This window comes from Oryctolagus cuniculus, chromosome 13, assembly GCF_964237555.1.
Source record: "Oryctolagus cuniculus chromosome 13, mOryCun1.1, whole genome shotgun sequence".
Classification (NCBI taxonomy): Eukaryota; Metazoa; Chordata; class Mammalia; order Lagomorpha; family Leporidae; genus Oryctolagus; species Oryctolagus cuniculus.
Window position 1 is genome coordinate 51244936 of NC_091444.1, and position 19706 is coordinate 51264641.

Here is a 19706-nt window from a genome sequence, read left to right on the forward strand (position 1 = left end):
GACCTGGAAGAAACTGACACCTGGCTTCCGTCCGTCTGGCCCAGTCCTGGCCATTGCAACTATTCAGAGAGTTACCTAGCAGATGAAAGATTTCTCCCCCACTATAACTCTGCCTTTCAAATAAGTAATAAATCTTCTAAAAAGTAAAAACTGATGGTGATGGTGTAGGAGTGGTGGTGGTGGTGATAGGAATGAGTACTGTGATGGAATGAGTGATGGTGGCAGTGATGGTAGGAGTCATGATGGTAATGGTAAGAGTGGTGGTGGTGATGGCAGGAGTAGAAGTGCTGGTGGTGAGAGTGATGGCATGGTAGGATTCACAATATTTAAACAGAAAAGGACAAACTCATTCCTCTTCCCTGCGGCAGTTGTTTGTGGGCAATCCTCCACTCCTGATTCTGAACCGTGAATATAAGTATAGAATTTATATAAGTGATCCATATCTTTGGAAACACACAAGGAGTATTTAGTAAGTATATGGTTAATTGGGTATTAAGAAGAAACTACGTATGAATTTCAACATTTTTGTCACCCAAATAAGCTTACATTTTCATTGAAAATTTCCATGAACTTTTTGAAGTTCCAGCATACTTTAGAGGTTTTTATTGGCTCTGAAAATTTGAGAAATTAAATATTTTGATGAAAAATGGCCTGAATTCAGTTGGTCAGTTTTTTTTATAGGATATTTGGAGAATGACATTTGATGAAAGAACATTTTGTTACAAATCTTATTTGGAGAACTGAGGCATTAAGGATTTCTGAGCGAAGCCTTCTTTTCAGAAGCTCAGATACTGAAGAATTTTGGATGTTTTCTGTTGTATCTGTGAACTGCAACTTTGAGCTTTGTCTGCGATGCCTACTGACAGCACATGTATGTGCTCATGTGCACACACACACACACACACAGAGTGCCAGTCATCTGGCACACTTAAGACCTGGGGTAAGTACCTTGTTGTGTCTTTAATTTTCCTATTTTGATCACTCACAATTTAAATATTTTGCTGTGTAAATTCTTGCTGGGAAAGAACAGATGCTTCAGACTATGTTTTCTACTGAAATATGTCAGAGCAAATCAGTTAACATATATCAAGACCAAGGCAATCAGCTAATTTCTGAATGGGCAAGTGTGGGGAGCAACTCGGACTAGACTAAGTTACTGGAATTAAGACTTATTCTATGCATCTGCTCTCCCACAATATGGCGCTGGGAGAAGGGAGTAAACAGCTTCTACACAGCTGCCTCTCACCAACTTGACAAGCTGCAGGACCTGCTCCTGATTGCAGGAGAGCAGCGTACTCGGCGTGTGGGTAGCAGAGTTGGGATTGGTGGAAGAGGACTATAAAGGAGGAGAGAGACAACATGCACCAGGAACATCTAAGAGGAACACCTGAGGAACATCTGAGCAGCCCCCGAGAGAGCCAGCCGGCGGTGTGCTGCTCCCCCGCGGAAGTGGGGAAAGTGGCCAGGGGGAACCGCCCTTCCACGGAGGTGGAAGGGTCGGTAGCCAACCCGGGAAAAACCAGCAGCAAACCCGGAAAGGGCCGAGCAGACGAAAGAACAGCGCAGGGTCCTGTGTCGGTCCTCTGCGAAGAGGGGTAGCGACAGGCAAGTATCACAGTTACATTAGTGCTTCTACTCCAGAATTTTCACATGATCTCTAAAAGTTTTTTTTTGTTTGTTTTATACCACAACACAATGATTTCTCACATGCAAGTTTAAAACACATTTCTCAAAATCCTATTTCATGTTCACTGAAACCAAGCTCACCCTAAGAAGCTTAGCATTAGGAATGTAAGGAAACCAGTTCTCCATTTTTATGCAGATATCAAAGACTGGGATTAGGTATTTTTGAATGTAAAATTTTCTTAATAATAAATAGTTAAAGAGTCTGCAACTGCTTTTGTAAGTAGAGAAATTGAGACAAAATTTTCTTAATCACACCAACTGATCACCAAAAGTCTTTGTTCCTTCCAAGTTTTTATTTTTTTTAACATGCTTGCAGTCATAAAGTTCAGGTAACATAAGCATATAGTAATATATTCTGTTTTTATCTTATAACAGTACAATGTTTCTCAACTGTCTTCCTAATGGTTCTATGAATTTTTGCCTACGATTTCCTGAATGCATAATTTACTTTGTCATTCCCGTAGCTTTGGATCTGAGGCTGTTTCCACTTTCAGGAGTTTTTTCTTGTTTGTTATGACTGCTGAATACTTTCTGTGAGAGAGAGGCAGACAAAGGAGAAAATGAGTTGATATAATAGTTTTCATGTGCATAATTCATTCAAATCTGAATGTGAAGGGTCAGTATACACAAAAGGGTGTGATGTTGATTTTCCCCATAGGAAGTGCGATCTTGATGTTCCCCGTAGGAATAACACAGTGGTTAAGAACACAGGCTTTGGAGTCATATGAACCTTGCCTTTATTTCTGAATCTGCACAGCCGTGTGACTTCACTAGAAAAATCCCTTTAACTTTCTGTAAGCTTCAGTCTTTATTTGCCAAGTGGGAATACCCATGTTTCTCTCATGGAGTCACTGTGAGGATAAAATGATAGATTATAGTAATAATCTTGGCGACTGACAGTACCTATAAAATGGGTCCTCTCTTTCTATGTCTGTGGTACCCCTCATCCAAACGGAAACGTCCATTCAATTATTTATTTAGCATTTAACCCATGCCCATTTGTGTGGCTGGCACTGAGTTAGATACTGAGCAGACAGAGAAGAGTAGGTCTCAGACCCTTCCCAGTGAATTCCGCCAGCTCCAGGGACCCAGATAAACGAACAAACAGGCCAGAGCTCTGAGTGGCTGGGGAAACCATAGCCTCAGGATGGCTCCTGGGAAGTGTAAGAGAAAAATCCCAGAGGTTGGCACCAGAAAAGATGAAGGTTCACCTTCTGCCTTTGCTACTCACTCCGTGAGGCATTGAGCAAATGACTCACATTTTCTGAACTTCACTCTCTGCATTTGCGTTCCTACTCTGCAGGTTGTTGTGAAACTCAGAAATAATGTCTATACAGCACCAGGCTTGTAGTATATACAGCACTAGGCTTGTAGTATATACAGCACCAGGCTTGTAGTATATACAGCACCAGGCTTGTAGTATATACAGCACCAGGCTTGTAGTATATACAGCACCAGGCTTGTAGTAGATGCTCACAAACGATTTTACGCTTGAAGGCTTTGGTGCCCAATGATGGCTGATGTTTATGAAAATGAACCCAACAAACTTCAATATTCTGAGATGTCAAAGATTGGCTCAGTTGTGCTCAGGTTAGTCTGAAATGCATTTCATTACAGTGTAATTCTTTGCAAACTGGTCACTGACACATGATGTGTATGGCAATGTGAATGAGAATAGTCAGCTCTCAATGGATTGCATTTCTTGGCCATTATATACAAACCAAAGCAAAATGCCTTAAGAGGACTTTGATTGCTTCTTAGCTTTAGAAGGCCTCCTTAGAATGTAGAATGGCTGCAAGCGCCTCTAAGACACGGTTTATACCACATATTCTGTCATCCACAGACAGAGCAAGGCAGTAGGAATTGAATCTGTTTAGAGATGTCTTTATGTGTCAGGATTGCTTACTGCTCCATCAGTGCTTATTTACTTACTCAGTCATAGATGTAGAAAGCACTTTCCCTGCATTTTGCTTCTGTATTTTCCCCCAAGTAACAAACACATTTTACTGGTGTGCTAAAGAATAATCGATGAACACACTGGCCCTCAATTAAAATTAATAAATATATTGTAGTTGCATTAAAAAGTAAATTCACTTGCTCCCAAATAGAATGAGATGATGGCTAACATTCCTATTGTTGAGGTCCTATGAGTAAAGCAGATTATAACTATAAATTAAATATATACTGTAAGTTACAAGATATTCTTTAATGTATCATTTGCCTTACCGTTTGATAATATTATCATTGCTTAATTTTGAATTTATTTATTTTTTCTTACTGTTCAGATTTGTTTGCCAAATGCAACAAATATTTCTCGCTGTTGCTGTTTTACTAGTGAGATCATTGCTCAACCACATTTACTCAGCAACTGATTGTGCAGAACACTCTCCAAATGTTGATCTTAAACCATTATACTTAGGGAAATAAGTCAGTTCCAAAAATACAGATATATGTTTTCCCTGATTTGTGGTAACTAATATACAGAGTACAAAAAACATAATGTATATGAGCGAAATTGACATCTCAAGAGTTGATTAATGTTCACAGCCCTTATCTATATACTCTTGAGGAACAGTGATTTTTTTCTTTCTTACTACTTGTTGAATTCTTTATTTAGTGGAGAGTTAAGCTTGTGGTTGTGAAATAAACTGAAAGTATGTCATTATAAAAATTAAAAAATAAGTAAAGAAGGAGGGGGGAGGATGAAATCATATGTGGGAGGAAGGGTAGAGTGGAAAATAGCATTATGCTTTTCAATATGTGTATATGAGATTTATTCATCTTATATAACTAAAAAATTTAAAAATAAAACAAACAAAAACTCAAAGAAAACCCCCTAAAACCAAAAACCAACCAACCAAATAGAAAAAAAAATCTGTACTACAAATTGAAATCAAAGTATGATATCTGGCCGGCGCCATGGCTCACTAGGCTAATCCTCTGCCTTGCGGCGCCGGCACACCGGCTTCTAGTCCCAGTCGGGGCACTGGATTCTGTCCCGTTTGCCGCTCTTCCATCTAGCTCTCTGCTGTGGCCCGGGAGTGCAGTGGAGGATGGCCCAAGTGCTTGGGCCCTGCACCCCGTGGGAGACCAGGATAAGTACCTGGCTCCTGCCATCAGATCAGCGCGGTGCACCGGCTGTAGTGCGCTGGCTGCAGCGGCCATTGGAGGGTGAACCAACGGCAAAGGAACACCTTTCTCTCTGTCTCTCTCTCTCACTGTCCATTCTGCCTATCAAAAAAAAAAAAAGTATGATATCCATGGAAAAGTTGCAGAAATTTAAAAGAAACAAACCAGAGAAAAATAAAAAAATGTTTCCTCCACCACTCGACCACAAGAGAAAAGATTAGGAAAGTTTCCATAAAGGCACAAAAAAAACCACACACATAACAGCCTTTGTGTGTATTTTTGGGGTTACCTATTTTTACTTTAAAAAATTATTTTGAAGTAATTTTGCACTTACAGAGAAGTTACAATTACTGTACAGTACAAAGAACTCAGACACAAGCATCTCTTTCATTCTTATTCCCCAACTGGATACACACATGCATGAGCAGGAGTTTTTCTGACCGGAGAGGGAGCTGAGGTCGGGATGCCCCCTCATCTTTCAGTAACCCATTGGATATGGCCCCAAATAAGGCCGCTCTCCTGGTCACCTGCAGCTGTGCAAGTCAGAAGTCAGCACTGACATTGGCAATGCTCCTCTCTAGTCTGCACGTCTCCTCCCTATTTCATCCCTGACCCCAGCCATGCTCCTTCCTCCTTTCCAATTGAGGAACCCACATTGCATGCAGTTGTCTCTTTAGTCTCCTGCCACTTGGAACAGTTCTTCAGTGCTTCATCTCTCTCTGTCTTCTGTGTTCTTGACCGATCTACCGAGCGCAGACATTACATTCTGTCAAACAACCTTCATCCTCGGTTCATCTGCTATTTCCTCATGGTCAGGTTCAGGTCATGCAGTCCTGTCAGGAACCTTCTGGAGGTGGCTCTGGGCATTCTCAGGGCCTCGCCTTAGGTGTTACACAGTATGGACTCATCCCCTCAGTATAGGTGTTCCCCTTCATCACCTGGCCATCCTGGGCTCTCTGTTTTCTCCAACACAACGTCACCATTTTCCCTGTGGTAATTGATTAGGGTCTTGTGGGAGAAATATTCTAAGATTACACTGGCAACCTCACATGAAAGACCAGTTTCATTCACTGGTTCAATCCCCAAATGACTATAACAGCCAGGGCTGTACCCAGTCAAAGCTATGAGCCTGGAAGTCTATCTCGGTCTCCCACATGGGTTACTGAAGCTCAAGCCCTTGGGTCATCTTCTGCTGCCTTCCCAGACACATTAGCAGGGAGCTAGGCTGGAAACAGGGCAGCCAGGGCTCAGATTTCTGCTCTGTTTGAATGCTGCTGTTGCAAGTAGTGGCTTAACCTGCTGAGCTACAACACTGGCCCTTGTGTTTTAATCTTGAATTAAGTGTTATAGAAGTAGCTTCCGGCCCGCACTGCAGCTCACTTGGCTAATCCTCTGCCTGCGGCACTGGCACCCTGGGTTCTAGTCCCAGTCGGGGCGCCGGATTCTGTCCCGGTTGCCCCTCTTCCAGGCCAGCTCTCTGCTGTGGCCCGGGAAGGCAGTGGAGGATGGCCCAAGTGCTTGGGCCCTGCACCCATATGGGAGACCAGGAGAAGCACCTGGCTCCTGGCTTCGGATCAGTGCAGCGTACCAGCCGTGGTGGCCATTTGGGGGGTGAACCAATGGAGGGAAGACCTTTCTCTCTGTCTCTCCCTCTCTCACTGTCCAAGTCTGACTGTCAAAAAAAAAAAAAAAAAAAAAAAAAAAGAATAATCAAGAAGTGGCTTCCCTGAGAAATGGCCTCTAGAGCCTCTAAAATGATTAAGGTCTCAGTATCCCAACCTGGCAGTGACCATGGGAAAGAAGCTCTGATGGTATTGTTAAACTCTGTCTTTACATTTCTGCCCAAATGGCTATGGAAAAATTTCTAATTCTTTAGGTATTTTATAAGGAATACTTTATTATTTATTGATGAGGAATCTAATTTCCATTTTTTTATTTTTAACTTTTGTTTAATGTATATAAATTTCCAAAGTACAGCTTATGGATTACAATGGCTTACCCCCCATAATGTCCCTCCCATCCGCAACCCTCCCCTTTCCCACTCCCTCTCCCCTTCCATTTACATCAAGATTCATTTTTGATTCTCTTTATATACAGAAGATCAGTTTAGCATACATTAAGTAAAGATTTCAACAATTCGCTCCCACACAGAAACATAAAGTGAAAAATACTGTTTGAGTACTAGTTATAGCATTAAATCTCAATGAACAGCACACTAAGGACAGAGATCCTACATGAGGAGTAAGTGCACAGTGACTCCTGTTGTTGACTTAACAAATTGACACTCTTGTTTATGGCCTCAGTAATCACCCTAGGCTCTTGTCATGAGCTGCCAAGGCTATGGAAGCCCCCTGAGTTCACTGACTCTGATCATATTTAGACAAGGCCATGGTCAAAGTGGAAGTTCTCTCCTCCCTTCAGAGAAAGGTACCTCCTTCTTTGATGACCCGTTCTTTCCACTGGGATCTCACTCGCAGACATCTTTCATTTAGGTTTGTTGTGTGTTTGTGTGTGTTGTTTTTTTTTTTTTTTTTGCCAGAGTGTCTTGGCTTTCCATGCCTGAAATACTCTCATGAGCTTGTCAACTGGATCCGCATGCCTTAAGGGCTGATTCTGAGGCCAGAGTGCTGTTTAGGACATCTGCCATTCTATGGGTCTGCTGTGTATCTCACTGAGGAATCTAATTTCTATAATTTACTTATTTTAAAGAAAAACTCTTGCAGTGAAACTATTTAAACCTGTCCTAGGAGTCCTGAAACCATTAAAAGATAAGAGTACCCTACTCTATAATGGAAGGAACCAGATGGTCATCTGTAGTGTCATAGAATTTGAGCATTGCTTCTGCCACTTCAGTGATTGTTACTGGCTCTCTCCTGATGTACAGTTCCAGAGGGGGAATATTTCTCTTTTGAAAGATTTTATTATTTATTTGAAAGGCAGAGTTACAGAGAGAGAAGGAAAGATGGGAAGAAGGAGAGGGAGAGAGAGAGGCAGAGAGAGGAAATATTTAAAGTTAACATCGGGTACTGTTTTTTTTCAATTGATTATATAGATAGAGCCTATCAAATTAGCATATTATTTCCAAATTATTGCTATAATTTTAAACATAATTCATATTTAGAGAAGAGAATAATTATAACCTGGATCTGGGGCAGGATTAAGATTGGGTACAAAGTTACATTTAGATAGGAACAGCTGATTGTGGTTAACTATGGTTAATGATAATGTATTATTATGTATTATAAAATATCTAAGGATTATAATATTCTCATTTCAAAGAATGATAACTGCATGAAGTGATAGTTGTGCTAACTACCCTGATCTGATGATTAAATGATGCCTTGAAAATCACGTTTTACCTCATAAATGTGTAAAATGTTATATAAAAGGTGCCACTCTGTGGGTCATAATTGTGAGTATGATATAAATACATAAACCTTTACATCTGAGACTTGGAAGAATGAAAGGAAGGCAGACCATGGCATTGGTGAAAAGACAGAAGGTTCTGAGAATCAGCACCGAGAGTGCTGGCCTGGAAACCAGTAAGCCTTGCAGGAGTCAACATCAACGTGGAGTCGGGCTCAGAGACACCGGCTTATCTGTTTTGATTTCATGGTTTTGCACCCCTCAATTTCATCATTTTGGGTTTCCAGCTGAGATACTACAACAAAGATTAGAAGACCTGGAGCAAGAGAAAAGCAGCCTGCACTTTCAGCTCCCTTCCAGACAACTGGATCTCAGCAGCTTCCTGAGACACTTGGCAGCCCAGGCCCAGGCTGCCTTGCACCAGGCCATCCAACAGTGAGTACCTGCGATTGACCCTGCTCTCTCTTAGCTCCCTTGTTGTGAAGAGCTGGAAGGAACTTAGAGGAGACTCTCAACTACTTTTCTCTGGGAGGGGTCCTTTTGTTGTTTGGGCACCTGTGGGGCATGGTTTTCTAGAAAGAACCCTCTTCTTCCAGTTGACAGGGAGTGACCCCCAATAAACACAGTGACAGAGTGGGTACTCAGCTTCCCCTGGAATCCCTATCTTCCTAGAAAGGGTCAGGAGGATTTCTACTTGTCCAGGGCAGCTGAGTCTCCTGTGACCATGGTACACCTGTAAGACCCCCACACAGTTCCCTCTTGATTGAAGGATAAAACCTTATCCTCCTCCTGACTCCACCTCCAGCTCCCTTATCTTTACTTAGTTAATTATGTACTAAAATGTTCTATCATTATTTTATCTTTAAAGTTCATTGCCCTATCTTCACCTTTACTAAGTTGGCTGCCTTTTGAAATTGTTTAATAAGTTTGCTTTCTCCCCAATCATCTCCTTCTCCTATATCCCCAGTCTCAGTGACTCATATCACCATCCCCTCAACTACCCAAGCAAGACCTGGAGACATGTTGGCTCCTCTCTATTCCTCACTCCTGACAGTCACTGCTCACCAAGTTCTTTTACCCTATTGTCTCCCTCTCTCTCATTCCCAGTCACTTTTCCTACCTCCTTGATAGTGCCTTAGTTCTGGTCTTTACAATTTGTAGTGTGGATTATTGCAGATGTCTCTTTGTTGGATTCATTCTTACTCCCTCTTATCCATCTTCCACTGGGCTACAGGTAGAAGTATCATGTCATGCTTATTAGCTCCTTATTGCTTCCCAGATAAAATTCATGGTGTTCAGCACGACATTCAAATCCTTCATGATCCATCCATTGTCTAGCTGCCCAGGATTTAACTAAGCCATCAACAGCACATGCAGTCCACACATACTAAAGTATCTAAAGTTTCTAAATTCTGTGATGTTGCATATCTCCTTTGCCCTCACCAATAGTTGCTCATTCTTCAAGACTCAACTCAGCTTCCATTTTCACCAAGCCCTGCTCATCAACCACACTGTCTCTTCCTTGAAAATTACTAAAGCACCTTGCATTACCTCGCTCTGTCTACATCTTCAGTAAGTCTGTTTCCTTGAATATCTCTTGACTCTGACAGATGAGAAGTTCTTGCGAACATGACTATATTATATTTATCTTTTTATTCCTACAGACTAGAACAATGTCTGAGCCACAACTGGTATTCTGTAAATATCAATGGAATGAGTGAACTGTAACATATATGTTTATATCTTTATATTTTGAAAGATTTATTTATTGTATATCTCTAAATATAGGTTGAAAATACATGAATATTGAGAGAGAGACTTTAAAAGGTACTTCAAAATGTTCATGGAAAGTGGAATGGAAAGATTTCTTTGCAAAATTTTTGAAATCATGCATAATATTTTCGTAATACAATTGTTCCATGAACTTGTTGAAGACTCCCTGTATATATATAGTAGCAGGTTGTCTCACCGGATTACAGAGGTTGAAAAGTTCAACATTGGCCATCTGCTACCTGGAGAGCAGAGCAGATGGTAAGGATCTGGAATCTGGAAGCCTCAGAATAAGAGAGGCTGGCCATATGGCTTCTCCTCAGAGGTCAGAGGCTCGAGACCCTCTGAGGGCTGCTAGTGTAATCCAAAGGCTGAAGAACCTTCAATCTGAAGTTCACAGGCAGTAGCAGGAGCGAACACATCCCACTCAGCAAGGAAGAACCAGAGATAAAGACAGATTTTTCCTGTCTTTGACTTTTCTGTTCCTTCTGAGCCCCCAGTGGAGTTCTTAGTGCTCATCCACATTGAAGGTGGCTCTTCCTTCCTCAGTTGGCGGATGCACATGCCAGTCCTCATGGACACATGCAGAATTCTGCTTTCACAATTCTCTAGGCATCCCTCAATCCAGTCATGTTGACACACATCAGAGTGTCAAATTAACCATTAGAGGACAGAGCTGGGGGGAGGGGTAGGAGGCAGGGGGAGAAGGGGTGGAGAGTAGAGGGGGGAGGCTTCACTTTAGTGTTTTTTGGTGGTTGCTCCAGAGGAAAAGTCTCCTTCAGCTGTTCTTCTGAAACCCTCAGTAAGGAAGCATTACACAACCTCTTCAAAGAACCCTGGCTGGCTTGGAGGTCAGGAAACCTGGTTCTGACCCCACCTCTTCCACTAAGCAGCTGTATGCTGTTTGATGTGGTTCCCTAAATTCTCTGCACTTCCCTCTCCTCATCTGAAAGTGAAGGAGTTGAATTAGGTCATTGTTTCAAAGACTTCAGTTATTTATGTGTTATCTTGGTTTCTGTTTTGCCAAATCCACCTGCCCTATCATGGACATAACTAGAAAATTATGAAAAATATAAATATGTTTCTATCAACTTCTTCCTTAAATTGTAAAATGAATATTAAAATAAATACATAGTTAATAATTTTTTTAGGAAAAATTGTCTTTTTCTGTGCCAACTTCTCATGTAGCCTGTGACATTTGTGAACTTTGTTACCTGGATCTGTGGACTCTCCTATCGGAGGAGCGGTAGCTGCAAGTCTCGTAGAGGCCACAAGGGGGAAACAGTGCCAAGCAGGAGTCCACAGAATCCAGCGCTGGAATAGAAACAGTTCTCAGTGGGACTCTCTCTGAATCAAAGAAATCTAGAATATTTTCAAATAAATGTTATTTTTCTTGCAGAAATAAAATAGTTGCATTAACAATGCAAATTTTCAGTACTAAAAAATAGCACAGATAAGTGTGTTGCAACCTTTCTGGGATCAAGTATTTCTTTGAGTACCTGATAGGAGCTTTAGACTTCTTCCCTCACAGACCACATAGGCACACATATACAAAATATTGGGTGCAGTTTCATGGGACTCACAGATCTGCTGAAGCTCACCCATTCCATCCTTTGGAGTCCTTGGGTCCTAGATTAAGAATATTTAGTTTTGTGTAAGATTTAAGGAAATATAAACACAGAAGGTACAATCAGGTACTTCATTTTTATTACTGTCATTCTATTCTTAAAAACGATTGTTACATTCAACTTTTTAATAAACACTGTTTAATTCCTTTAACTTGTGTTGAAAACACAAATCACTCATGATTTTTTTTTTCTGACAGGCAGAGTGGATAGTGAGAGAGACAGAGAGAAGGGTCTTCCTTTGCCATTGGTTCACCCTCCAATGGCCGCCACGGCTGGCGCGTTGCGGCCGGTGCACCGTGCTAATCCGAAGGCAGGAGCCAGGTGCTTCTCCTGGTCTCCCATGGGGTGCAGGGCCCAAGGACTTGGGCCACAAATCACTCATGATTTGTTCAGATCTTGTCACCAGCCCAAGGAGTTTTAACTACTTTCTGGGATTCAGCAGGTTCTTCTAATGGTAGACGTCACTACTCAAATTGCCTGGCTCTGTCTCTCTCCATTGGTGGTTTCATGTTGAGGTGTCTCAACTCAATAGGAGTCCACATGTAAAATAATTTTATTATTCTCCAGTCTCTCTTGAATCCACTTTTCCTGTTTCTATATGATATCTTAGCTAGATGACACAGATGCCTGGGCTATTTTCAGTTACTGACATTCAACCAGTCCAAACCAGTCCAGTTTGTGGCTCCAATTATAGATCCAATTTAAAGCTTGTCCTGCCCAATGTTTGGAATCCTCTCCCTATTGTCATCACTGCTTCCTCTTACCCAACAGGTGCATTTTTGAGGGAATAACTTTTTTATCATGTGCACTTGACTTGTAGGAAGTTCACTTATCTTTACCACAAAAAAAAGTGTGTATTAAGAACATACCATAATAGACCTTCTCACCCTGCTTTGTTTCTTCAGTTCCTTTACCACTACTTGAGGGCACAGTGATAAACTGGAAGTCAGTGGCTTAAGCAGAGTTGCAGCAGACTCAACTGATGTTTGCCATCTGATTTCTGCTATCAGTGGGGACAGTTCAGTCCTCACCCAATAGGTTTCTGTATAGTGGGCATTCTCTGAAGCTGTGTGAGGAAGGGAAGGGGCATATGATGTTCCTAAAGACAACTCTCAAGATAGTGCCCTACCTACCAGCTTCTAGGAGGACAGTTCTGGGGCATGCTGCACTCATTTGCTTTCTGGAGAAGCCCTGGAAGGATGAGACTTCAGCTGCCCATGTGGTATGGTGACCAGCTTAGTAATGAACCTTTTGATGACTTTTTCTCCTCACAGCCTTACTCCATTTTCTTGGCAATCATTAATCCAAAAGATAACCTGAACTCAGAAATTTGTCACAGACTCTGTTATTAGTATAACCCCAACTTAGCCAGATGTTCATATAAGAGAGCCATATGTCAGTCTTGCCTAGCATCCCCCCATTGTATGAATGAGTCCACTGGGATATTTTGGACTCGATTTGAGCTGGGAGGTTACGCTCTCCTTGTTCCCCTGGGATAAAGGAGGAAAACAATTTCCCCCAAAGGTTCCATTTCCTACAAGCGATGGGTGGGTGTTGAGAGTGGTATTTCATTGTGGCAGCAAATGTTTTGCAGTTCCCGGAGTTGGGAACCCTAAGCCCGTTGTTAGCGATTTAGAATGGAGGGCACTCAGGCTGGTGTCGTTCAGCTTCAGTTTCTAATTCTGCAGCAACAGGAAAATTCCACTCAATATCCTCTCCCAGCAAGGATCAGAAGAGAATAGAGGGGCATCTGTTCCTGCTGTATATTCCACTCAGTCAAAGGAAATATTATTTTTTCCTTTCTGCTATGAGAGGGGTTGGCCTCCTATTTACACATAATATTGACCATTTTCTATGAATCCTTTGTTTCTGTAATTATGAACTTACCTGTTTCCCATAAGATTTTCCCCAACATGTACATAGCAGCTGTTCACATTTGTAACTTAAATTGAACATGTGTACACATGTGCATTTTCCATTGGATAACTTTATCAAAGAGCATTTTCCATTGAATAACTTAAAATACCCCCCAAAATACACAGAGATTAACAATGAACGTATGCAGTGGTTTTGCAGTGGGGCTTATCAGGGCAGAGCTCTGGTTTGCCTGTCCAAATATTTCCTTCTCACATCCTTCCTTTGAGATGGAAACAGAAAAGATAAATGATGTGCAGCGTCATGATGCTGCTGGACTGAGTCATTCTTCCCCTGAACAGCTCTTCCTCTACTTCCTTTCTATCATGTGATCCTCTTTTCCCCTTTGGTTGTCAAATGGGAACAGTTTAGTATAACAGGATTCAGTGATAATCAACTGTAGGAAAAGATGCAGTGTACCAGACCAGAAAATAACTGTTGCAGCCACATGTTACTAAGGATATAAAATGATATGGATAAAAGTAATCATGGGCCGGCGCCGCGGCTCACTAGGCTAATCCTCCACCTTGTGGCGCTGGTACCCCGGGTTCTAGTCCCAGTCGGGGCGCCGGATTCTGTCCCGGTTGCCCCTCTTCCAGGTCAGCTCTCTGCTATGGCCAGGGGGTGCAGTGGAGGATGGCCCAAGTCCTTGGGCCCTGCACCCCATGGGAGACCAGGAGAAGCACCTGGCTCCTACCATTGGATCAGCGTGGTGCGCCGGCCGCAGCGCGCCGGCCATGGCGGCCATTGGAGGGTGAACCAACGGCAAAGGAAGACCTTTCTCTCTGTCTCTCTCTCTCTCTCACTGTCCACTCTGCCTGTCAAAAAAAAAAAAAAAGTAATCATGATTACCAGTGTTCCAGGATACATTCCTGAACCCTGGATCAGAGCTGGAGGGGGGGACCCCCAAGAGCACTATCATGCCATGTGTCCTACTCTTGGGGACCCATCCAAACTTTCAGGAAGAGAAGGCAGAAAGGAAAAGAGGAGGAAAATAAGCTTAAGTGACTCACAGAGGACTCAGAATTTGTTTTAGGGGCCAGCATTGTGGTTTAGCAGGTTAAGCCACTGCTTGTGTCACTGTCTTCCCATAGGAGTGCTGTATGTTCCCGTCCTTGCTGCTCTGCTTCCAATCCAGCTCCCTGCTGATGTGCCTGGGGAAGCAGCAGAGGATGACCCAAGTGCTTGGGCCTCTGCCGCCCATGTGGGAAACCTGGACGTCTCCTGCCTCCTGGCTTCAGCCTGGCTCGGCCCCGGCCATTGTGGCCATATAGGGAGTGAACCAGTGGGTGGAAGATTCTCTCTCTCTATTTCTGTGTGTGTGTGTGTGTGTGTATGACTCTGCCTTTCAAATAAATAAATCCTTGCATAAAAAGAAACCAAAGTAGATTCAACTGAAGTCTGCACTGAGGCCAGTGCATCCCGTATAACTATAAAAGCCCAAATAAATATTATGGGTCCCACCAGCATGGAAGTCATTTCTATGAATGAGACAAGACTATATAATACAGAGAAGATCGGTTTCCCAAGGAACATGAATTCTCCATTTTGTTTCTTCTTTAGACCCAAATCACAGATGTAAAGAATTATAGTTACCTGGATAATACCTGGTGATTTTACAATGTTTTATTGTGCCAAAAATGCTGCTGTGGTGTTCTAGGATATTATTTATTGGATGCAATTGCTACTTGTAGGTTTAAAGCACTATTCTATGGTTCTATGACTTGTTAAAACCACTTGTTTGCCACCATCTTCCTAAAGAGGGAGAGATGGAAACACATGAATGATGTAACATGAATTTGATAAAGTAGACACTAGTAGAGAGCAGCAATTAACAAAAGTATTCAGAAAGGCCACATTCAGTTTTTATAGCCACAAACAGTTGTCTGAAGTGAGGCAGTGTTCCTTCTGGGTCTCATTTTTCTTTTTCTTTCTTTTTTTTTTTGAATGTGTAAAAATTTTTTTTTTATTTTTTTAACTTTTATTTATCAAATATAAATTTCCAAAGTACAACTTATGGATTACAAAGCCCCCCCCCCCATAATTTCCCTCCCACCCGCAACCCTCCCAACTCCCGCTCCCTCTCCCATTCCATTCACATCAAGATTCATTTTCAATTCTCTTTATATACAGAAGATCAATTAGGCGTATATTAAGTAAAGATTTCATCAGTTTGCACCCACACAGAATATAAAGTGTAAAATACTGTTTGAGTACTAGTTGTAGCATTAATTCACATTGAACAACACATTAAGGACAGAGATCCTACATGAGGAGTAAGTGCACAGTGACTCCTGTTGTTGACTTAACAAATTGACACTCTTGTTTATGGCATCAGTAATCACCCTAGGCTCTTGTCATGAGTTGCCAAGGCTATGGAAGCCTTTTGAGTTCACTGACTTCGATCTTATTTAGACAAGGTCATAGTTAAAGTGGAGGTTCACTCCTCCCTTCAGAGAAAGGTACCTCCTTTTTTGATGGCCTGTTCTTTCTACTGGGATCTCACTCGCAGAGATCTTCCATTCTTCCATTTAGGTTTTTTTTTTTTTTTTTTTGCCAGAGTGTCTTGGCTTTCCATGCTGGGCCTCATTTTTCTAACTGTGACAATGAGGACAGTGGCCTTGAAAGTTTTTGATCCTTTCTAAGACTGAAATTGTATGATACCAGTAGTAGTACACAATAGCATTTTTTTTTTCACCATGGAGACTGACATCATAGGGTATGAGAGAACGGCAGCATGCATTACACAGAAAAGCTGTATAAACCACAGCATTGCCTTGAGCAGTTCTGGTGCAGGATCTCATCACAGATGGATTTTCTGGCTTCTCCACTCCTTGGACATCTTCAATTGCCAAAGTTTCTGAAGGCAGACCACCATGCAAAGCCAAGGGCACTGGATGGCCCTCGGGATCTGGGTGCTAGGCTGGGAGGAGAGGGCTCTGTAGGTTCACATCAGGCAGTCATTAACAACTGGGAAGGGGCACCAAGGAAACTCAGAAGGATGCTTTGGCTTTGTCTCAATATTTCTCAATATGCACTCATAGCAGCCTACTGAGAATGTTATCAATGGATTGAAATTTTTCTCCTGTGCAATATAGAGCTAATTTTTCTCTGTGTATAGGATATTATTTTATAAATGAGTTTTATCCTTTTTAAAATCATTGGTGAATGGCCGGCGCCGCAGCTCACTAGGCTAATCCTCCGCCTTGCGGCGCCGGCACACCAGGTTCTAGTCCCGGTTGGGGCGCCGGATTGTGTCCCAGTTGCCCCTATTCCAGGCCAGCTCTCTGCTGTGGCCAGGGAGTGCAGTGGAGGATGGCCCAAGTCCTTGGGCCCTGCACCCCATGGGAGACCAGGAGAAGCACCTGGCTGCTGCCATTGGATCAGCGCTGTGTGCCGGCCGCGGCGGCCATTGGAGGGTGAACCAATGGCAAAGGAAGACCTTTCTCTCTGTCTCTCTCTCTCTCACTGTCCACTCTGCCTGTCCAAAAAAAAAAAAAAATCATTGGTGGAAAAGCAGTATAGAAAGGCCAATATTATTTCAGGACTGGGCTTTTACAAACAGGGTCCTGAGAAACACTGGATTTGAGAGTGGGGTTTTAGATGCGCAAATCCTCACTGGCCCCAAAGACTGATCTGACATTTATCCCAAGTGTTCTTAAGTCTTGTCCCTGAGGGATTTGTGCATTTTACATACTGATTAGTTTATAGCAACAATGCTAATTTGCACTGACTTTAGGGATTATACAGTAAGAATTATTAACTATAAAGGTAACAGCATTGCAGAAGGAAGAGGGAAAACAACTCAGAGGGCTGAAGAGTTGTAAGATGGGAACCAGTCTCTTCCTTCATTACTGAGCCACAGTTGTCCTGGAGTCATCACCCAGCTCTGGGTGGCTTTCTGTACCCAGAGTAAGAGGTGAGAGACAGAGTTTTGGTAAATCACTGGGGCTTTTCTTATGGATTAAGCAATGAATGTGATTAACAATAATATTGAGAATTCCCAGTTACCTGCCTTGTAGCTCCTCTGTAGCTAATTTTCAATTCTGTGTTCATTTCCTTCAATAACTCCCATTCCAACCCAGATGGTGTCTATTTAGGAAATTCAGAAAACTGTTGATATTAGCATAAGCAGAACAAATTGGGAAATGAATTAGTGCAAAGAAATGATCTAATGCAATATTAAACTGAATACAAACAACTTCTGAACTGTCTATTCCATAGACTCACTCCTCACTCAACAAATATTTGCTAATCCTCTGCATGATGCTGGACGTTGAGGGATCACCATGAGGTGAAGTCTGTCCCTTCCTCCCATGGCTCACAGTCTAGGATAAGTGAGCAATTGTGCTGGGACTTTGGAGCCCAGAGGTGATTCTGTTCTCATAGATGTCAGGAGCTAAGGATGATTTGGTTCCAAACACTGCCTCTTCTGATGCATGCAAATATGCTCAGACACACTGCATCTTTAATCTCCATTACTCTGTGTCGGGCACTATGGCCACCAGACAAGACGGCATCAATTTCCTTATGTAAACACTGAAGTGCTGGGAAGCTCAACAGCAAGTGCCATGAAGGGAGAGGTGCTGTCTCCTCCCCAAATGGCCTCACTTGAGAGAGAAGCTGCCTACTTTAAGTACTCAGTGGCCATTTGTTGAATAAATTTGATCCTCATTATTGTTGTATCATCATCATCATTCTCATTTTGAAAACAAGGGAAGTTAGAAAAAAAAAACAAGAAGGAAACATTAACAAAAAAATAAGCCAAGGAAGTTGACATTCAGAGAGATTAGGGAAGTTCCAGCACACGTAGCTAGAAAAAGGCAGGGCCAGTCGCCAAACCATGGCCTCTGCCTGCACTTGCTGCCCTCTCTCTGCCGTTGTGCTGCACCTGCTGGAGAGCCAGCAGAGGGCCTAATCACTGCCTGTGCTTGGGGCATGACTGAAAGCAAGGAGAGACAAGCTCCCGATTTTCCTACCAACCTGTGATTGGAAGATGGTGTCCTGAGAAGCCTGGAAACAAGGAGTCAACCTGAATTGCTTTGAGTTCTAAACTCCACTCACTGCTCTCCAAGAGCAAGTCACCTGATTTCCCTGAGACCTGGTTTCCTCACTGACAAAACCATAATGATAATGAAATTCTTCAGTAAGAAACAAATGTGATAAAAATTATAATGTGTGGTCCTCAGTATTTACTTATAGATCATTTTATTATCGTTTTAAGCATTTTAGTTATCTTTTCAATTGTTATTTGTCTTTAAACACATCAAAGAGTGAATATAGTTCTAAATTGTGTGGGATGTTATGCTATTACTTATTGTGGTAAGTGATCTTTAAGATTATGCACGGAAACTGCATCTGTTTCAGGTCCTGGAATTAAAGCATAAATCCTTTTACTGTATCTGCTCTTTTCTTTTTTTCTAAGATTTATTTATTTATCTGAAGGGATTACACAAAAGCGGGGGTTGGGGGGAGGGAGAGAGAGAGAGAGAAAGAAACAGAAACGTCTTCCATCTGCTGGTTCATTCCCTAAATGGCTGCAACGGCCGGAGCTGGGCTGATCTGAAGTCAGGAGCCAGAAGCTTCTTCCGGGTCTTCCATGTGGGTGCAGGGGCCCAAGGACTTGGGCCATCTTTTACTGCTTTCTCAGGCCATGGCAGAGACCTGGATGGGAAGTGGAGCAGCTGGGACTTGAACTGGCGCAGAAATGGGATGCCGGCACTGCATGAAAGTGGCGGCTTTACCTGCTACACCACAGCGCCGGCCCCTCTTTTCTTTACTAACTGTGAAAAGTGGAGAAGACCTTTTCCAATACTATTTCTAAACCTATTCGGGCTGCTTCCCAGCAGTGTGGTGGGAAGGCTCATTTATCTTAAAAGTGCTTCTCTAAGATTTAGGAAGCCAGAGAGTCATCCGCACCTTCAAACTGCAACCAAGAGTCTGTGACTTGAAGGGAGCTCCATCTGGCATGCGCATGTACATGGCAGGGACCCAAGTATTTGCGCTGTTATCCACCACCTCCCATGTGAATCAGCAGGAGTCTGGATTAGAAGCAGAGTCGAGACTCCATTTTAGGCATTGCAATACAGGCTGTGGGCCTTCTAAGTGGGGGCTTAACTGCCATACCACAACATGCACTTGCTACCTTTTGTGTTAGTTGATGCCATTTTCTAACAGACAGCTTCCTTCAATGGTGGACCTAGTTTTGCCTAA

At 42.5% G+C, this 19706-nt stretch overlaps 1 protein-coding gene across 2 annotated transcripts in view; it reads left to right on the forward strand.

Annotated features, from left to right (window-relative positions):
* DISC1 (DISC1 scaffold protein) overlaps positions 1 to 19706 on the forward strand; it is a 354676-nt gene that overhangs the window by 63702 nt on the left and 271268 nt on the right. For both annotated transcript variants that reach the window (XM_008268257.4, XM_051821450.2), the window contains exon 4: positions 8469 to 8616. In XM_008268257.4, coding sequence (XP_008266479.1) covers positions 8469 to 8616 — 148 coding nt within the window. The remainder of the gene's footprint in view (positions 1 to 8468; positions 8617 to 19706) is intronic.